Raw genomic sequence first — 22,328 nt, 5'->3', positions numbered from 1 at the left:
GTCGATCAGAGGCACTTGGATATTTGAACCGATACTCGTTCCCATTTCTGATGGCGAGGACTGGTTCTCCGGTGGTTACAAAAGTTTCATGTTCATTGTTGGAAAATGAGAAAACAGGAATTGCTTCGTCGTCTACTTCTGGAATAGCAGAGGCTCCGTAACATGATTTTCCCTTGCCTTTTGATTTCTTTTTGGATGACGATCCGACCCACTGTTCATCTTTGACCAGATCGGGATGAACCCAAAGAATTTTGCCATTTGGGGCTGTGTGTGGCACAAGTCCTTTCTAGCGTTATTTGTGAGGATCGTCGTTGACGGTCTTCACTGTCGCGTTTATCACAGTCTCAGGCTGAAACCAGTTCAACGGAACGGATCCGAAGCTAATTAACACCGCATTCGCACCCACTTTCTTCTCTTTAGGCTGCTTCATGGTAATAACCCCTACATCGATCAAGGCTTGGATCTTATCATTGAGGGCGTAGCATGACTTGGTAGGGTGGTGAACCACTCTGTGAGTCTTCCTGATCTTAGACTGGAGGCAACTTAATCTTGTTGTTCTCTATAAGGTATTTAAAAATACCGGGAACTTCATCTTCCTTGAATGAGTAAACCTTCGGGAATTTCGGTTCCGAAGCCTTCTGCTTCTGAGGCTGTTGTTGCCACCGTGACTGTTGAGGCACCTTCTGTTGCTGTTGTTGTGGTTGCGCTTGCACTTCGAATGTTTGGTTCGTATCCACTGCATTCACTTGCGCTTTCCCTTTTCCCTTATGAACAAAATTCTGTTGTGGGGCTGGTGCCGTTGTTTGACCTCTTTCGGCCTTTTTCCTTTTGAGGAAACGTTCGGCTCTTTCCCCTCGGACCTTCAAATCTTTCCAGGTCTTAGACGGTGCCATTCCCATGGCTTCGAGAATATCCAATGAAAGATTGTTGTGACAAGTCTCTAGGATGAAGTCTTCGCTGATCGGATCCCTACAATTCATGGCTTTGTTCCGGAATCGTTTTATGAAATTCTCCACCAACTCTTCGTCCTTTTGCTTCTCGTCAAATAATATTCCGATCGAGACTTCAGTGTCGTCGTTAAAGAAATTTGTGAGAAACATGTCCTCCATGTCATCCCAACTGCTAATGCTTCCCGGCTTAAGGCGGCGATACCAATCAAAGGCTGCTCCGCGAAGAGTGCCGACGAATGACCGCACCATCAAAGGTTCATTCCCAGAGATTATCCCCAAGTGAGACTTGAAGTATATTAAATGCTGAGTGGGGGAACCCCTTCCATCAAACGGCGCGAAGTTGATTAAGTTGAACTTTGTCGGATACAAGATTGACTCCCACTCTCTTGGGTATGGGCACAGTATCCCGGACCTTTTCACTTCCTGAGCATTCATCAACGCATTGATTTTGCTCTCCAAATCTCTTATTTTTTTATCCTCACTCGTATCTGTCTTCGAGTGGTTTCGGGGAGAAGTAATGTGGTCCTCTTTCGTATTGTTATCATCCGAGGGACCACCTCCATTATTATTGTTGACGGGAGGGGTGTTCATGTTGGCATTATCCTCCACTTCCCGATCATTATCATCTTGGTTTGGATTATTACGACGGCTAGACTCTCCCTGATGAGTTGTCAGTGCCGCAATTTGCTGGTCATGCATCTCCCTCATTTGTTACATAGCCATTTTCATTTCAAATTTAAAACAGTCTTTTTGCTTGGCTAATGCGTCCTCAACAATCTTAGCCACTTGCTCGGCGCTAATCATGAGTGATTCGTAGGGTTGTCCGGCACTCGATGCGGTGTCATCGGAAGCTATCGCTGAGCAAGCATACGAGCAAGCATCTGAGCAAGCATCCGAGGTTTCATCATCTGAAGGAAGTCCCTTCTGCATTCTTTGGTAATCCCTTCGTCTACTGGTCCCCGATCGCAATCGAGTTATATGCTGGGACACTGCGGCAAACTGATCTGGACTAAAGTGTCGCGTCGACTTTCCTCTCCCGGTCATGTTAATGGACACTTCTAGAAATTCATCATCCTGGAGAACAGCTCTCTTCTTGCGGAAATGCCTTGGTCTGGATTCAGATGTTCTTGTGGAGATTCTTTCAAACACCGAAACTCTCTCCGGGACGGTCTTGGAACAGCAACATTCTGACAATACCGCCTTAATAATTTTAGCACATGAACAGTGAGAATCCGTGTCTCGGGCACTCCTTTTTTTGGATTTGTTCGCACCCCCAGCTTGATAGTACAACTCATCAGTTTGATGACTGGAGCAACCTATCGTGTGTTGGCACGACTTCCCAGGTATAACTTCTTCATCCGACGAATACATTTTCTTCTGGGAATACAACATTTCGTTAACATCTTTAGGAGTCACATGTCTGAGGCTACGTTTTTGTAAACGTTGCCCCTTAACAGGCTCCTGGATTTCAACACGCAATCCAATGCGGTCATTTGCGTGACTTTTCCTGTCATGCATTCTCCTCCACTGCTTAGGAGGATTATCACGACCTCTAGCTTGAAAAATCGCCCGAGATCCGTTCAACGGGCTTGAGCGCTCTCTAACTAGAGCTTTGCCTCGATCATCGTGTGACGGGCCAAGACGATCTTTGATGGTCATCTTAAAATGAGACAAATCCACACTGTCGCGGATCTCCATCGGAGGTGCGGAACTTGTCAGGACAGTAATAGAGGCCACTGAAAACTCAGACGGGACTGTAGGAAGTGAATCAGCAGTGAAACGAATCGAACCAGTCCGAGTTTTGCTCAAACCATCATTTGGTGGTTTGACTTTGGCCGAGCCACCATTTGGTGGTTTGACATTGGCCGAGGCCACCATTTGGTTTTCTGGTTTTTTCGATGCCTTCGGGCACCGTTTGGGTTGTTTTTGATGCCGGTTTGGACTTTGGCCTCCAGACTCGGCGGGATCTTGGTGGCTTCTTGACCACTTCTTCTTTTTAAAATTTCTGTGCTTCTTGCATCAAAGCTCGCGCATGTGCGAGTAACGCGCGACATTTCTGGATCCTTTCTTCAAGAGTTGAACGCGTCCTTTTGACGCGAATCCATTCATTCGTGGTTGAGTTAGAGGAGTTGGCTACCCGCTGTTGCGGCGTTTGGCGCCTCCTGAACTTCAGATCCGCTTCATAGCGGATTCCATCAATCGGTTCTAAGGCCTTGGCCATTTGGCGCGCAAGGCGTTGTCGCCGTCTCTGTCGTGCCCTCTTTGATAGAACAGACACATTATCAGTCTCACCCAAGGAGTTCAGATCTGCGGCGTCGGCCTCGTCGGATGTCGGCGAGGCGTTGCAAGCCACGATTAAAGCAGTGGCGGGGAGATCTTCTTGGGTCTTCAAATCCGAAGACCAGCGAACCTTCCTGGACTTACGAGGAGAGGTGGATCTGGATGGGGAGGACAAATACTCTTCATACTTCTGCTGGTCGAACTCATATTCGACCTCCTCTTTAACCGGGATGAGAATCCGAGGTTGCGACACATCAGCCTTTACAGAAAGGCTGTCGGCTCCCACTGTGGTCGCCAACGTGTTTGGGTGGAAAATTGATTTCATTGATGAGTCCATTACAGCTTCAAACACTTACAATAAACTCAAACAAAAAATAGCCTTTTTATAAGACTTTAAACCAAAAGTTACAATTTTCTCTCAAACTACACACAATAGATGTTTATCGCCTATTGCTTGTGTGGGATCGTTGCCAGTACCGGGGTTTATCCGTGGACTGCCTACGGATCAGATCCGGTGAGCAGAAGTTTGGATAATTAATGCTTTCGCTTCACGAAGGAAGTGATTGCAATAGCGGAGATTTTGACTAAGCAAAATCACGGCTCTTCTCGAGATTTAAGACTAAGCTTAAATCCGGAGGAATGGGGAAGGAGTCTCAGATCTCTCGAACCCTTGCCTTGTTAAAGAACTCCGCCAAGATCTGCTAACTCTCTGAAATTCGTGTTCCACTCTCCAATTTGACAGCACTTCGTCCTCTTGATCTCCAGATCCTTGAAAAATGAACACCTGAGATCCTATTTATAGGCTTGGTTAAGGTTTTCTTGGATCAAAACGAGGGATTCCCTTTATCTTCAGTTAGCAACTGTCTAACAACAATATCAGAGCAGTTGGAACCCCAAATCCCGAAAGAATCCATTTTCTTGTGATTTTTTGAGTGATCTTCTCTATGTTTGGGATATCTATTAGCATTTTTTGACGCCTACAGCTGTCGAAGAGTTCTTCTCATCTGGCAAACTTGTTCCTTGCTGTCGAAGAGTTCTTCTCGTCTGGCAAACTTCTTGGTTCTTTAAACTCTACTTCAATTACACTGGTACCAAAAGTCCTCAATCCCACTACACCATCAGACTTCAGACCAATCTCCTGCTGCAATGTGATATATAAAATTATCACTAAAATAATTGCTACCAGGATTCAAAAACACATGGGTTACTTGGGTTAGCAACTGTCTAACAACAATATCAGAGCAGTTGGAACCCCAAATCCCGAAAGAATCCATAAAAGAACCAAAAAACCCGATTCTGGCCGATTCACCGAAGTGGCTCGGCCTTGACCAAACCACCAAATGGTTGCTCGGCCTTGGCCAAACCACCAAATGGTGGCTCGGCCTTGGTCAAACCACCTGTAGGCTGTCTAAAAATCACAATGGATAGTCGATCCCTATCAAGCCCTGATAATGAAAGTTACAATCTGAAGCTCAGTGTGCTTTTATTAAGGGGAGGCTTATCTCTAGTAATTTCTTATTAGCTCATGAGCTCATCAAAAGCTATGGTAGAAAGCACATATCCCCTAGAGCCATGCTAAATGTTGACTTAAGAAAAGCCTTTGACACTATTAGCTGGAATTTCTTAAAAGATATGCTATCTGGTCTGGGTTTTCCAAGCATTGTAGTTTGCTGGATAATGGAGTGCATAACATCCTCTAAGTTCTCTCTATCTCTTAATGGTTCACTACATGGTTATTTTCATGGAGCTAGAGGATTAAGGCAAGGAGACCCCTTATCCCCTTACCTATTTGTCTTGGGTATGGAATATTTTTCAAGGAAATTGAGCTCTCTGCAGTATGACAGGAACTACAAGTATCATCCTAAATGTTCCAGGCTAAAAATCACACATTTGATCTTTGCGGATGATTTACTTCTTTTTAGTAAAGCTGACATGAATTCTATCACTAGATTGTACTCGTGTTTTTAGGAGTTTTGTCAGGTCTCTGGGATGGAAGCTAATGCCAGCAAATGCTCAGTGTATTTGAGTGGAATTGATGAAAGCTTGAAAAACCATATTTGCAACTACTTGGGCTTCTCGGAGTGAAGCCTGCCAATGAAATACTTGGGACTTCCACTCAATGCTAAGAGACTCTCTTACCTTGATTGTTCTACTCTCATTGACAAGATATCAAGCAAATTTCAATCCTGACAACATCAAAGACAACTATCTGTTTGCGTCGAAAATTGATGTATTCATTGCGGTATTCATTACAACTTCAATCGTTACAATGAAAACAAAAAAAGATTATCTTTTTATAAGACTTTTACACAATGAAAACAAAAGTTTACAACTCTCGTCAAAACAAACGCAGAGGACGTTTATCATCCGCTGCTTTACGTGGGATCTTTGCCTGTGCCGGGGTTTATCCGTGGACCGCCTTAGATCTGGATCCGGTTGATGAAAAATTCGGCAGAGCTTTGTCTTTACCGAGGAAGTATTTGATTTGAAGCGCTGAGATCGACCAAGCGAAATCAGGGCTCTTCTCGAGATTAAGACCAAGCCTAATCTCAAGGGACGGACGGGAACGGGCGTCAGATCTCTCGAACTCTCCTTCTTTATGCCGAAGAACTCGCCAAGATCTGTCAACCCTCGCTGAAATCCGTGCTCCTTTGACTCCACAATCCGGCAGCACCTCCTCGTCTTGATAATCAATCGCCCTAGAAAATGGAGGTCTTTGGCTCATATTTATAGGCTTGAATGCGGTTATTTTGATGAGAACAAGTGATTTGGCTCTATCTTCAGTCAACAGCAGCCTAACCACGTTTGGGGATGATCTCAAGTCAGTTAAGAACCCCTGGAACTGATAAACCCTGCAAAAAACCAATTTAAAACTGTCAAAACGTGTTTTGGGACCTTACTGCGCGGCAGGACGATCCGACCCGCGCTCGCGCGGGTCGGATCATTCCGTCCTGCGCTTAGCGCCAGTTCGCCGCCTTTCTCCCTTTTTTGGTTTCTTTCTTCCGGGACTTGTTCTTGTCGCGTATTCGATAGATTTATTGATTTGTATGCTTCGTTGCGAGACCGATCGTCGAACGCGCGTTGGTTAATATACGCGTGCTGATCGATGCGCGCGGGCTGATTGACGAAATTTTTCTTTCATTGTCTTTTTACTGTAAATTTCCAACAAACAAAAGATGGCGACTCCGCTGGGGAAAAGCTTCTCTGATGAAGAAGTGGTGGCGCAATCCGACGTTCACCTCACAGGAACCACCGTCGAAACTCTCGTCGTAGAGTTCGCTGATTGACGTGCGCGCGTTGACTGGCGCGCACGAGGTGATTTGACGTGCACTCGTTGACCGACGCGCATGAGATGATTTGACGTACGCGCGTTGACCGGCTCGCACGAGTTGGTTGTCGTGCACGCGTTGACCGGCGCGCACGAGTTGGTTGACGTGCGCGCGTTGACCGCCGCGTACGAGTTGATTTGACGAATCTTCTTGATTCGTCCATTCATTGCTTCGAGTTTCGTGTGGGCTCTCGTAGACAATTTTAGACGCCTACAGATACCCCCTCCAAAGTGTTTCAGCCTCATTCTTTTATAGAGGAGTCTGAAACGCTTTGGATATGATGGATCCCCACCTTCAGTCGGTGTTAAAGGACCTACAGATGGTTTCGATTCTTGACTTCTCCATATTTTAGCGTATTCTGTATTTTGTCGAATAGCTAAGATTTTCTCGGTACTGCGTTTATCGCCTGACCGTTATTGAAGCCTTGAACCGGAATTGGTGAGTGGATTTTTTTTTGTTGATATGTCATTGAGTTGACTTTTGGATCAATTACAACGCGTTGACAGACGTTGACCTAGGGCTACGCGTTGACTGGCGTTGACCTTAGGGTTTTGAATCGATCGGCGTTGACTTTCATCGCAACGCGTTGACCGGCGTTGACCTAGGGCTACGCGTTGACCGGCGTTGACCTTAGGGTTTCGCGTTAACCTGAGGAGAACCAGTTTATACTCGTGTACTTCTGGGAATTTCGGAAATCAGTTTAACCTCGTATACCCGTCAGAGGTTGCCAGGTTATCCTTAAGAATTATTATATGTAATACTCTCCAGGAACTTCCTGTCAAGATGGGAAACAGTTTAGACTCATGGTCGCCAATTGGAGTTTGGATTTCGAATATTCCGATAATAGGGACTCATGGTCGCCAATTGGAGTTTGGATTTCGAATATTCCGATAATAGGCGAAAATATCGCGAAATCATCCAAAATATAAAATTGGGTCCCGAGTATTCTGAAATAGGCGAAAATATCTTGAAATTATTTGGGAGACGGAATTGAACTCCGAAAATTCCAAATCTGACTGAAAATGCCGCTCAATTATCTGGGAAATGAAGTCGAACTCTGAACATTCCAAATATGAACAAAAATGCCGTGAAATTGTCCGGGAGATGAGGTTAACCTTCGAAAATTTCGAAAATGGACGAAAACGGACGAAAATACGGCGAAACGGGCACTAAACCTGGTCTGACCCGCGTTCACGCGGGTCAGATGGATCCGACCCGCGTTCACGCGGGTCAGATGGATCCGACCCGCGTGATCGCGGGTCGGATTAATCCGACCCGCGAGCACGCGGGTCGGACACACATCCGACCCGCGGAACGCGGGTCGGAGAGGGGTCAAAAGAAAAGAGAAAAAAAAAGGAGTCCCGATTCTGTTCTCTTTCTTCTCCAACTTCGGTTCCAGGACTTCTTCTCCCCCCATTCAAATTTTCGGTTTCTTCTTCATTGAGTCCTAACTCTTCAAGACTTCTTCTTCCTCGAGAATTCCAAACGAAATCAAAGCTTCCCCTCCTTTAAATTCCTCAACTCCATCCTCTTCTTCCAATTCGGATTTGAGCACAGAGGGGAGATTCGAACCTAGGGTTTTGGCCATTTTGGGACTTTCTTCCTCTTCAAACTTCAGGAACTTGGGTAAGTTTTCTTCCATGGCTTGTTGTGATTTCAGTTTTGATTTCTTGCCTTGAACTCATGGGTTTTGGTTTGATGGTTGGAACCCTAATTCTTGAACTTGGGGGAAATCCGAAATTTGCATTGGGTTTGAGTGTTGGCCGAAATTTTTGATTGATTGTGTTCATGGCTTGATAATTTCAACCCTAGCTCTTTAATCTTGGAAGAAAACCGAAATTTGGGTGTGGAGCTTGAGAAATTGACCGAAATTTTACTGTTCATGATCGAAAATTCTGACATGTTCATGGCTGAATTCGGCTTCAATTGTGAGCATGGTTTGATACTGCAGTCCCCCACTCTTTGATCTTAGAAAAGAGACCGAAATTTTTTGCTTTTGAGGGTTGATGGTGGCCGATTTTTGGGTTGCTCATGGCCGAAAATTTGGACTGTTGATGGCCAAAATTGGTTGAGCTTGGTTGATGTTTATGGATTGAGTCTTGTATATGACTGAATTTGTATATGATTGAACTCATGTATATGATCGACTTCAAACTTTGTATATAGCCAAGCTCTCGTGTATGGTTGAACTCTTATATTCCTTGAATCCAAACTTGTATGTAGCTCGAGGACTTGAACTCAAACCTCTATATGGTTGAACTCGTGCGTGACCGAACCCTTTGTTGAGCTCTTGGTTGATGACTCGCACTTGAATTTAATTATTGGCCGAGAATTTTTGTATGCTTTGAATTCGATCTTGTATATGCCCTGCACTCCAACTTTGAATTCAAACTTGTATATAGCCGAATTACTCGAATTTGACCTTGTGTATGGCTCGAATTTTGTACATGATTGGATTCTCGTGTATGTCTGAATTCTGGTACATGATTGTACTCTTGCATGGTTTGAACTTATACATGATTGAACTCGATGCGACTGAATCCAACCTTGTATGTGGTCGAAATAACTTGAGTCCCAACTTGTGTATGCCTTGAATCCAAATTTATACATGACTCAAGAACCTTATATGCCTTGAATTCGAACTTATACATGACATGATTGAGCTTGTGAATCTGCATGTTGACATGATCGAGACCTTTTATTTGACCACGAATGTCGTATAGGTTTAATTGGACCTTTAATTGGAAAATTCCATTTCATAGAATTTCAATTAAAGATTCGCAATTTCCCTTTTGGTCTTTTGATTTATGTATCTTGATTCTTGATCTGACTGAGCTGTTGATCTTTATTGCAGATTAGCTATGTCGACGCTTTGGACCGGCTGGAGCGCGAATTCCGACGGTTACAAGAGTTGAAGACTGCTGGTAGCTCAACGTACACAGCCATTTGGATGGAATCTCGTCTACAAGCATGGCACGACACTCGGGCTTCGGCTGGACTTGAGATTCAAACGCAACAAAGTCGGGTGGATCAAATGGAGGCCTTGGCTATCTTGGGGATGGCGAAGGATGACTTGGAGCGTTCACGAGTTGTGATATCCAGAAAATTGGAGCTCTCGAAACAGAAGTTAGCCAAGATCCAACACCTGCAAACTCAAAATTTTATCAATAGAAGATATATATATATATATATATATATAGTTTTCATTTTATTTTGTTCGTTATGTCTCCTTTATTATGAGGTCTTACTCCATTTGGGATAATCAAACATGATACCCGTAGGATTTTTGGCAAATCCCCAGCCCTCAATGGATTTGATGAGCCTTTACCAACTACCGTTTGAGTCGGGCTAGCGTGCGGATTATTTTGAATCCGTTCCGCACATAACGTTGCGCTAAGATAATTAATTCACTTAGACTTGGTGCTATGACTTTGAATACATAGGCTTTGTCTTTCTCATGGGAGTAGACTAAACGACAACGCATGTTAGGCGTTGACTTACCCCTTCTTAGGCTTCGAGGTAAATTCCCCAGGCTCAGACCCTGGTGTCTTTTTCAATCGGTGAAAGACTAAACCGGTGACGTGTGTTAGACGTAGACTTAAGATTTTTGGCAAATCCCCAGCCTTCAACGCATTTGATGTGCCTTTACCGATTACCGTTTGAATCGGGCTAGCATGTGAATTATTAAAACCCGTTTCACATGTAACGTTGCGCTAAGAGAATTAATTCACTTAGACTTGGTGCTATGACTTTGAATACATAGACTTCGCCATTTCTTACGGGAATATGGCACCCGGCAACGCTTGTTAGACGCTGACTCATCCCTACTTAGGATTCGGGATAAAAGTCCCCAGACTTATATTCTGGTATCTTTTTTATTCGGTGAAAGACTAAATCGACAATGCGTGTTAGGCGTAGGCTTATCTCTATTTAGGAATCGAGATAAAATTCCCCGGGCATAAAGTGCGCGGATTTGAGAATTACGTCTTTTCTCAGGGTAAAGACAAACCCGAAAACGAAAGAGGAAGAATTTTATATTCTATCTTTCTATCTTCAGTCGGAAAGGAAACTCGAGGTGGGATCTCCACCCCCAGAATCCGGAAAGATGAAACTAAGAGTGGGATCTCCACTCCGAGAATCGGAAAGATTCAAACGACCCTAACTTTTATAGGATTGGTTGTTTGATATAAGAAAAGAGTTCCTCATTTATTGAGGGGAAATTCCAATTTCGACCCTAACTTTTATAGGTTTGGTTGAAAAGGAAAAGATGGAATTCTTTCGTTTATCGAAAGAGATGACTCGACCTTAGTCCTAACTATCTGCAGGTTTGACTAAGTGAGGTTGGAGACAATCCTAACTTTTATAGGTTTGATTGCTCGAATTGAAAATGAACCTCTCGTTCATGAAAGGAATCGAGAGGCGAATTTGGTTTTGGCCCTAACTTTTATAGGTTTGACCTGAAAGCAAAGAGAGTGGAATACAGGTAGCAGTAGAAATACTGGTTTGTACTAAACACTCGATGGGGGATTTTGATGTTAAGTGATTATGCCTTAACACGTCAAGTTTTGGGAATTGCCATGAATTGGCGGATAAAAATTTTAGTGGACCCACCGTCAATTGATTTGATCAGTGGAGGATTTTGTGAAGAAAAGTTGATCTGTCAAGGTGATCGAATCTCATTCATCAATAATAAAAACACGCTTTAACTTTGAAAACATTCAGAGTCCAAGTGTGAATTTTTATTTATTATAGCAACTGGGTTATCCCTAAGAATACCACATGCAGTATTCTTCTGGGAACTTCCCGATACATTGATTATCCTGAATACACTAAGGGTAGTATTTATTCAGGAACTTGCCGTTTATCGGCATCATAAGTTGGACGCCTTCCTTGGTAATAAGGCGATATACGCCGTTGAGTAGGTTATCTCTACTATAAACGCAGTTGACTGTTAGTTGAGAATCACCGAAAACTTTTGAGATATTCGACCCTAACTCTTTGGCGAAACTGAGTCCAATAAGCAATGTCTTATTTTCAACCCTTTTGTTGATGTCGGGTTATCCTTAAGAATATTATGTATATTATTCTCCAGGAACTTCCCGTTTGATACAAGGAAAACAGTTTATACTCGTATACCTGTTGGAGTTTTGAAAGGAGCAGTTTATACTCGTATACTTTTCGGAGTATTAAGAAGCAGTTTATACTCTTATACTTGTTGGAGTGTTATCTGCGACTTAACTGAGCGATATAACGCCAGCTTCAACCAGGATTTGGATGCTATTCTTGAGAGCGAAGCAAGCCTTGGTGGGATGAAGGATCCTTCTGTGGTATGCACAATACTTTGGATCCAAAATGTTATCAGCTTCCTCCTGATTTATGATGGGTGGAAGCTTAATCTTGTTGTTTTCAAGGAGAGATTCGAAGATGACTGGAACGTCCTCGTCCTTGAAAGAATACTCTTTTTGGAGTCTCGGGTCCGAAGTCTTTTGCTGCCTTCGGGATTGCTGTTGTGACGTTTGATTTGTACTAACAGCAGCTGTAGGTGCCTTGCTCTTACCACGGGAGGCAAAGTTTGAGTTCGGAGGATTGGCCGTCGGTTGGCTCCTCTCGGCCTTCTTCCTTCGGAGGAAGCGTTCGGCTTGTTCACCGTGCACCTTCAAGTCTTTCCAAGTGTTAGACGGTGCGACTCCCATAACTTCCAATATCTCAATAGATAGGTTGTTATGACATGTCTGAAGGATGAAGTCCTCCGTGATCGGATCTCGGCAGTTCATTGCTTTATTCCGAAAGCGCTTGACGAAGTCGTCGACTGTCTCGTCATCTTCTTGCTTCTCATCGAAAAGTGTCCTGATGGATACCTCATCGTCGTCATCAAAGAAACTGCCAAGGAATGAGCTCTCCATATCGTCCCAGTTGTTAATACTTTCGGGCTTGAGACAGCGGTACCAATCGAAGGCGGGCCCGCGAAGGGTGCCAACGAATGACCGAACCATCAAGGCTTCATTGCCGGAGATCATGCCCAAGTGGGACTTGAAGTAGATCAGATGTTGTGTGGGCGAACCATTCCCGTCGAACGGTGTGAAGTTGATCAGGTTGAACCTTGCCGAATAAGGGATTGAATCCCACTCTCTTGGATATGGACATGGAATGCCAGTCCTTTTCACCTCTTGAGCAGACATTAGAGCGTTGATTTTACTCTCGAGATCTCTTATTTTCTCATCCTCGCTCGTATCGGGCCTAGGACGATCCTTAAGATGAATAACGGGGCCACTCCCGGTGTTGTCATCATTGGCAGGACCACCCCCAGCATTTTGGTCAACGGGAGGGTTCTTATCGTCGAGACGTTCATCCACATCTGAATCGCTACCTGCTTGGCTAACATTGTTGCGACGACTGGATTCACCCAGCCGATTCAACAAGGCTCAGATCTGTTGGTCATGCTCTTCCCTCATCCGCAACATAGCCATTTCAATTTCGAATTTAAATGCTTGCTTCTGCTTGGCTAGAGCATCCTCAACCATTTTAGTTGCTTCCTCGGTGTTAATCATAAACACCTCGCGGGATTGCCCTGGGCTAGATACCGTATTGTCAGAAGCGACTGCAGAGTTAGCATCTGATGCTACATCATCCGAGGATAACCCTCTCTGCATTCTTTGGTAGTCCCTGCGTTTAGTGGTCCCTAATTGCAACCGAGTTAGACGATGCGATAAAAGCGGGTCAGAGCTAGAAGGTCGAATCGATTTTTCTTTATCAACCATATTGATGGTAACCTCTGGGGGTTCGTCACCTTGAACGACCGATCATTTCTTACAGAGGCGCTTTAGATTGGACTTATCCTTTCCGTTGGAGATCCTCTCAAATACCGAGACCCTCTGCGGAGCGGTCTTGGGGCAGCTACACGCTGATAATACTGCCTTGATAAGTTCGGCGCACGGGCAGTGAGATTTTGCTTCTCGGGTATATCTCTTCCGAGACTTGTTCATACCCCCAGCCCGATAGTACAACTCATCGGTCAGATGACCGGAGCAACCTATCGTACGTTGACACAACTCCCCAAGTATAACGTTGTCATCGTCAGATGAATACGTTTCTTTCAGGGGATTTGCCGCTTTATTAGCGTTCTCAAGAGTCACGTGTTTAGAACTACGCTTTTGGGAGCGCAAGATCTCAACAGGCTCCTGGTTTTGAATACACACCCCCAGACGGGTGGAAACTAGAGTTTTCCCTTTATAAGAATGCTTGTTATTGTTGAGAGGGCGTGTGCGACCCCCAGCTCGACGAGTTGCTCGGGGTTCAGTCACCGGACCCAAACGTTCTTTGCTCAGAACTTTGCCTCGATCCTCTTGCAAAGGACCCAGGCGATCGACTGTCTTCAACTTGAATCGGGACAAATCCACACTGTCACAGTGCTCCGTCGGAGGTGCGGAACTCGAAGGGATCGACGAAATATGTGCATAACGTCTTCTGTCTTTACCCTGACGCGGGTCAGACTTGAGTGTCCCGCGGGTCGGAGGGTCGGATTTGGGTGACCCGCAAAGTGGAGGGTCGGATCGGAGTGACCTGCAAATCGGCGGGTCGGATTGGAGTGACCTGCAAATTGGCGGGTCGGATTGGAGTGACCTGCGTTTTGGCGGGTCGGATTTGGGCGACCTGCAGATTAGCGGGTCGGATTTGGGTGACCTGCAGATTGGAGGGTCGGACCCAAGTGACCCGCGATTTGGAGGGTCGGATTTGGGCGACCTGCAGATTGGCGGGGGGGGTTTGGGTGACCTGCAGATTGGCGGGTCGGATTTGAGTGACCTGCAGTTCGGCGGGTCGGATTTGAGTGACCCGCATTTTTCGATCTTTTCGGCCGCCGTCTTGGACTTTGGCCTCCAAACTTGGTGCAGTCTTTGTGGCTTCTTTTCCACTCCTTTATCTTCCAATCTCTTGGCCTCCTGCACAAGAATTCACGCGTGCGCAAGCAGTGCGCGGTGCTTTTTGATCCGCTCCTCAAGACTTGAACGGGTCCTTTTGACTTGTACTCATTCACTTGTTGATGATTTGGAGGAGAGGGTATTTGTCCGCTGTTGGGGCGCTTGACGTTGCCTAATTTTCAGATACGTCTCGTAACGGATCCCGTCAATAGACTCCAAAGCCCTAGCGAGTTGGCGCGCACAGCGTTGGCGCTGCCTTTGGCGAGCTCTCTTCGATAAAGTGGGCGCGCCTTCTATACTCACCGCAACAACGGGGGCGTTGATCTTCCTTCGCTTGCGAGAGGCGGAGGAGCTGGAGGAGGAGGACGACAGATACTCCTCGAACTTCAGTTGGTCGAACTCGTATTCGACCACTTCTTCAACCGGGATGCAGATCCGAGGTTGCGACACGACGGTCTCGGCAGCGAGACCGTTGGCTCCCACTGTGGTCGCCAGTTTGTTTGCGTCGAAAATTGATGTATTCATTGCGGTATTCATTACAACTTCAATCGTTACAATGAAAACAAAAAAAGATTGTCTTTTTATAAGACTTTTACACAATGAAAACAAAAGTTTACAACTCTCGTCAAAACAAACGCAGAGGACGTTTATCACCCGCTGCATTGCGTGGGATCTTTGCCTGTGCCGGGGTTTATCCGTGGACCGCCTTAGATCTGGATCCGATTGATGAAAAATTCGGCAGAGCTTCGTCTTCACCGAGGAAGTATTTGATTTGAAGCGCTGAGATCGACCAAGCGAAATCAGGGCTCTTCTCGAGATTAAGACCAAGCCTAATCTCAAGGGACGGACGGGAACGGGCGTCGGATCTCTCGAACTCTCCTTCTTTATGCCGAAGAACTCGCCAAGATCTGTCAACCCTCGCTGAAATTCGTGCTCCTTTGACTCCACAATCCGGCAGCACCTCCTCGTCTTGATAATCAATCGCCCCTGAAAAATGGAGGCCTTTGACTCATATTTATAGACCCCGAATGCGGTTATTTGGATGAGAACAAGTGATTTGGCTCTATCTTCAGTTAACAACAGCCTAACCACGTTTGGGGATGATATCAGGTCAGTTAGAAACCCCTAGAACTGAAAAGATCTCGAGAAAACCGTTAAAACCATCGAAATACACATCAAGGGGTCAAAACAGCGCGGCAGACTGGTCTGACCCGCGCTTGCGCGGGTCGGATCAGTCCGACCCGCGCTTGCGCGGGTCGGACCAATCCGACCCGCACTTGCGCGGGTCGGATCAGTCCGACCCGCGGTTGCGCGGGTCGGACCAGTCCAATTCCGACGTACGGTTTGAAAGTTATGACCTGTTCTTCGTAACAAGTAATGTTCTGAAGACCGTCTGCAAGACTGGACTTCGTCAGAACATTGGACTTAGCCTGAAGCCCGCCAAGCCCACCTAAGGTTCGCCTCTGCATTACAGAGTCAAAGCGCACATGCTCAACTCTGCGTTTTCAACATCAAAACGCAGAGTTAATCGCTAAAATAGCACAACTGTGCGTTTTCAGCCGTTAACAGGCTCAACTCTGCGTTTTCAACATCAAAACGCAGAGTTAATCTCTAAAACAGCACAACTGTGCGTTTTCAGCCTTTAAACAGGCTCAACTCTGCGTTTTCAGTCTAGAAACGCAGAGTTAATCTCTAAAACAGCACAACTGTGCGTTTTCAGCCTTTAAACAGGCACAACTCTGCGTTTTCAGCCTAAAACGCAGAGTTCATCTCTAAAACAGCAAAACTGTGCGTTTTCAGCCTTTAAACAGGTCAACTGTGCGTTTTCGGCCCAACTGTGCGTTTACAGCACGAATTGTGCGTTTTCAGCCTAAAACATCCCAACTCTGCGTCTCAGAGTTCATCACGCTGCGCGGCCAGTACGTTCAGCCACCAGAATAGGCCCAACTCTGCGTTTTTAGTCTAAAAACGCAGAGTTCGGGCCCTAAACGCTATTTTTCAGCGTTTGACTCGTTCAAAGCACGTAATGAACAGTTCCAGGAACTATTTTTTCCCACGATTTGAGGGATTTTTGCCCCACTTAAGAGTGGATTAAGGGGGCAGTTACCACCCGTAATCCCCTATAAATATCAGAAACTCAACTGAGTTCGGGGCTTTTTGGCTCTGGGCTCTGGGATCCTTCTTTTTGGGCAGCAAAGGAGAGATCTTCGGCTAACTTTGGAAGCGATCGACCACAGGAGCATTCCCTTGGCTTATAACCGACTTTCGGTTCAAATCAACTCTTTTTCAAGAGTTCAAACTCGTTCAGAGTTATCAACTCGATCAGAGTTCAAAACTTGCTCTGCAAGTTCTTCTAAAACTCGTCAGAGTTATCAACTCGATCAGAGTTCAAAACTTGCTCTGCAAGTTCTTCTAAAACTCGTTCAGAGTTATCAACTCGTCAAGAGTTATTTCAAAACTTGCCACGCAAGTTCTCCACAGCGTCAAATCGTGAGGAGAAGACATCGTTCCAGTGAATCAAGACGTTCGGATCGTCAACGAGAAGCAAACTCGACGCGAGCATTCGAGGGAGGCATCTCATCGCCACCGTGAAGAACCCAGAATTAAACAAAGGGGAGAATCAAATTCATTCTCCTCTCTTTTGTAATCGGAATCCAAATTGTAATTGATTTTGAGAGGAATACAAGTCAAATTTTTCTTTCATTGTCTTTTTACTGCAAATTTCCAACAAACAATTCCGTCCTGCGCTTAGCGCGGGTTCGCCAACTTTCTCCCTTTTTTGGTTTCTTTCTTCCGGGACTTGTTCTTGTCGCGTATTCGATAGATTTGTTGATTTGTATGCTTCGTCGCGAGACCGATCGTCGAACGCGCGTTGGTTAATATACGCGTGTTGATCGATGCGCGCGGGCTGATTGACGTGCGCGCGTTGACTGGCGCGCACAAGGTGATTTGACGTGCACTCGTTGACCGACGCGCATGAGATGATTTGACGTACGCGCGTTGACCGGCGCGCACGAGTTGGTTGTCGTGCACGCGTTGACCGGCGCGCACGAGTTGGTTGACGTACGCGCGTTGACCGCCGCGTACGAGTTGATTTGACGAATCTTCTTGATTCGCCCATTCATTGCTTCGAGTTTCGTGTGGGCTCTCGTAGACAATTTTAGACGCCTACACTATCTTATGCAGGAAGGTTTCAACTTATAAAATCAACAATCCTAGGAATTCAAACCTATTGGATCAGCAACTATATTCTACCATTCAAAGCCTTGGAAAAAATAGATAGGTTGTGCTCTGATTTCCTTTGGGGGCATAAGATTCATTTGGTATCCTGGAATACCATCTGTCAAAGCAAGAAGAATGGGGGTCTGGGTCTATTTTCAGCTAAGGCTTGGAATTTTGCTGCTGCAACTAAACTCTTATGGATGATACATTTGAAAAAGGATTGGTTATGGATCAAATGGATACATGGTAACTACTTACAAACTTTGAATATTTGGCAAGTTCAAAGTAAAGTGAATGATTCGTGGATGTGGAAACAACTTCTCAAGGTTAGAAATTTGGTGCTTGAAAAATTTGGAAATGAAGATAACTTGCACAGATTCATGTATGATTGCTGCACAAATGGTAGAGTTCATTTATCTTCTGTGTACTATGCTTTAATTCAGTCTTCTCCTCCAGTGGGCTGGTTTGACACAGTATGGAAAGCATATCAATATCCTAAGCATTCTTTTGTTCTATGGCTAGCTTGCCACTCCAGACTTCTCACTATGGACAGATTGTGCCGTATGGGTATTTTGGAGAATAAACAAAACCAGTGTGTTATCTGTTCTAGAAGCCAACCTGAAACAATTAAACACATATTCTTTGAGTGTCAGTTTGCTGTTGAAATTTGGAATGAAGTGATGGATTGGATGAATTTTTCATGGAAATCATGTGATTGGACACAAGTCATTAACTGGTTTTCTTCAAACTTGAAGGGGAGGGGATTCTTGAAGATGATGAAGAGGATGACACTCTCAGTAAAGGAAAAGCTAGAGAGTCGAGTATCCTATTTCGAGCAATCAAAGTTTCCATCTTCTCAAAAATTTTGAATGAATCTATACCTGTTCATATGAAAGATAGAATTGAGAGAATGTAAATTTTCATTCTGTTTTGATTACCAGACTGTTTACTGATAAATTGATGTACTAATCATTTCATAATGGTAAATGAATGAATATTTTCATGGACCAAAAAACATGGCAATGGTATATTTTGAGCTTGAACTTATCATCATGAGATCAAGAAAAATAATAAATGAAAAAATATTGATAAAAATTCTGGGGAAAAAGGTGAAAAAGAAAACCGACCACAGTGGGAGTCGAACCCACGACCTTCTGATCCGAAGTCAGACGCGCTAATCCACTGCGCTATGCGGTCCTGGAGATGGCAGATAGCTCATGCTTATTTATTTATACGATAGTTTGTTTTTTTAATAAAAGACACTCTAATAATGCAAGTTTAGAAAGTTAAGATGATTGCTCATGTATTAAAAAGAAAATTCAAATAGAGTTACATCTCAAGGGTTTGATCATCTTCACTATCTCATTAATAACAAGATGTAACGTCTCATGATTTGACTCCTACTGGAACAGTAAATGTTTAGTTTTTAAAATGGCAAGAAGCTAATGCAATATCATGAAAGTTGAGGAGGGCTGCTACAATAAATACCACAAAAGGATTTGACTCTATCAAAAAAGATACACTCACTAACTCAATTGCCTCCTCGAGAAAAAGGATCTAGCCTGAAACAAATTCCTTATATAAAGGAATATTTGTTTTGAGTCTTTTCTCACTTTTATTCTCAAAAACTCTATGTATAGTGCTCTCTTTTCTCAATGGTAAGTTCCTCATAAAACAATGTTCATACAATATTTTTCTTCAATTGATTATAGAATTCAACTCTTTTTTCTAACTTGGGTTCCATTTTCCTTCCGTCAATATGTCACCATTTTAGGCACAAGGTTCTGAGATCATCAAATATGAAGAGGTAATTTTTAGACCTTTTATTCTAAATTTTCTTTCTTGTATATATGTATGATTTAAAATCTAGATAGAATCAACTAATAATCAAACTTTTGATTCTAGGAATTTATACAAAATTCAAGAGGATTGAAGCTCTTTACTTGTCGATGGATTCCTGCGAACCAAGACCCCAAAGCTTTGATTTTCCTTTGCCATGGTATTTTTATTTAATTTTTTCCCTTTTTAATATCATTACATTTTTATTCATCTTATTGTTCGTGTTCTTAAATAGGTTATGCAATGGAGTGTAGCATCTCAATGAAAGGTGATTAATTATTCTCAAAAAATTGATTTTTCTTGATAAAAAAGGGTATTAACCTTTTCTTTTATGTAAGAAATATTACTAACTTATTATTATCATAATTATTATTCATTTAGGAACTGGGATTCAACTTGCAAAGGCTGGGTATGCAGTATATGGAATAGATTTAGAAGGCCATGGGAAATCCTCTGGATTACAAGGTTACATCCCAAGTTTCGAAAATATCGTTAACGATTGCGATGAACATTTTACGAATATTTGTGGTAAGTAATAATTTCACGTATTGAATTAAATTACATCGAGATATTTTAATTATTGAATTAAATCACGTCGATGTGTAATTCAATAATTTTCTCCCACATTTTTAATGAATTTTTTCCTTTTTGGTTTGTTTTTTTTTTTTTTTGAAGAATGTTATTTAACTCTTGTAAATAGAGAGGAATGAGAACGAAAAGAAGAAGAGGTTTATATTTGGCGAGTCTATGGGAGGAGCTTTGGTCCTTTTGTTACATAGGAAGAAGCCAACATACTGGGATGGTGCTATTTTGGTTGCACCCATGTGCAAGGTTTGATCTCTTTACTTTATCTCCTCAATATATATATATACTATTATATTACTATACTATAGGTATATATCATACCTCTTTAAAGTACGAGTTAACTCGGATCTTTTTAACAAACATATACCCCGTATAGTTGAATTACCTTATCTACCTAATTAATTCTAATTTCAATGGTCAATATACCCTTCACTATTTTAAATATTTTATTTATATCTGAATTTATCAAATCATAATCACTATCTTACATCTAATCCTATCGTGAACCTATGTTTAGGCTTAACAATTAAAAATAATATACTAATAAAATATATAACAACATAAAAAATGATATTCTAGTTTGTTAAAAGAAAAGAAAATTACAATAGATAACATATTATAATACATGAAGTATTGCAAAAAAACCAAAAAAAGGTGTCCTTAAAATTGCGACGAGAGAAAGACCCTAAAAAGGTTCAAAATTATAAAAAATCATCCAACCCCGTCTCAAAGCTTAAATAAACATAGAACATAAAAACATAACATCAGTTTGCAAAGAATTTAACAATGTACAGTTAACACCTCAATGTCTCTAAATAGTAGAAACACCCTCAAAAATTATAAATTACAAGACAAGCAAATAAATTCTAAACTTTTAAAACTACAAACAACACAGCATGGGAATTCAAGCAGATACCATGATACACCTAAAATTTTTGATATTATAAATTTAAATTTTTTAATAACACCGCTCAAATATACTCAAAAATATAAAACAACTGTCAAAGTATCTAAATATAAAACAACCGCCTAAAATTCTAAATTGATAAATAACCATAAGATGAACTCCAAGATATTACCCTGTAGACACCTACAAAAATTAAAATTTGCCGAAATTAACCCTGCAAAATTTTAAAAACTCCCTTTCAAAATTTAAAATTGTAAAAAAAAAAACTCTAAACAATTTTCAAAATTTAACTAGCACACACAACATTCAGTCGATTGGCATAGAACCGCTGAAATTAATATTTTTCAAAATTAATCTATAGTTTTCAAAAAATTGACAAAAGACACCCTCAAAATCTTTAGAGCTTACAAGAAATTAGCTAAGCATTTAAAAAATTACCACCAGTGAGAGGATGAATTATAGAATTACAATCCAAACTTAAAAGTAAATTTATTTAAAAACTCTTTTCAAAATTTTTAAAAAATTATAAATCACACCCTCAAAGTTCAAAACCACAAAATGGGAGGCTAAAATTTTAAAACTTGCAAAGAAAAGTGATTTTTAATTTTCATAATATATATAATAATATATATAATAATATATATATATAATATATATATAATATATATATATTACTATATATATATATATAATATTAATATATATATATATGATATATATAATATATATGATTAAAATTTCATAATTTAGCGGATTACTACATTCAGCATCTAAGAATAGTCTAAGTTGATACTGGTAAACAAAAACAATAAATTGATTAAAAACATCTGGTTAATAGATAAAATTTTTAAAAATATTATAGATTAAAAATTTATCGGCACTATATAAATTAAATTAATTTTATATAATTTTAGTAATAAGTTGGGGTAGCCAAAATACATTCGTAACATTAATTGATAGATGTTTAAATCCATAGAAATGATAAAACACTATAATATTATACCTTAGCATTAATTGATTTTAATTTAGAAACTTTAATCTTTGACGTTAATAATATTTATAGGGTAAAAGAATACAAGGAATTACATATGGAGAAACTATTAGAATATTTAGAGATAACTTTAAAAGAATTGAGTTATTTCCATTGCAAATGGGAAAGTGATGGAAATAAATCTAAAATTCAAAAAACGTCAATGAATCACTTGAATTGGTATTAACATAAGACATATCTATGAGTTACATTAAAAAATAATTTAATAACTTTATCCTAATCAAAGAAAAAAATCTCCATGGAAGACAT

The 22,328-nt window shown here is 42.0% G+C and overlaps 1 protein-coding gene and 1 non-coding gene across 2 annotated transcripts; one reads left to right on the top strand and one right to left on the bottom strand.

Annotated features, from left to right (window-relative positions):
- Positions 18,821–18,894, bottom strand: TRNAR-UCG. The gene has a single exon. It is a non-coding gene; the product is annotated as a tRNA-Arg (tRNA).
- Positions 19,273–20,373, top strand: LOC109841270 (caffeoylshikimate esterase-like). The gene is made up of 6 exons (XM_020410187.1): positions 19,273–19,355; positions 19,472–19,504; positions 19,603–19,696; positions 19,772–19,804; positions 19,918–20,064; positions 20,237–20,373. The coding sequence occupies exons 1-6, from the start codon at positions 19,353–19,355 to the stop codon at positions 20,371–20,373; spliced, it is 447 nt and encodes a 148-aa protein (XP_020265776.1). The 5' UTR covers positions 19,273–19,352.

Source organism: Asparagus officinalis, chromosome 1, assembly GCF_001876935.1.
Source record: "Asparagus officinalis chromosome 1, Aspof.V1, whole genome shotgun sequence".
NCBI classification, from domain to species: Eukaryota; Viridiplantae; Streptophyta; class Magnoliopsida; order Asparagales; family Asparagaceae; genus Asparagus; species Asparagus officinalis.
The sequence above is the reverse complement of the archived record's forward strand: the minus strand, read 5'-3'. Positions and strand labels throughout refer to the sequence as shown.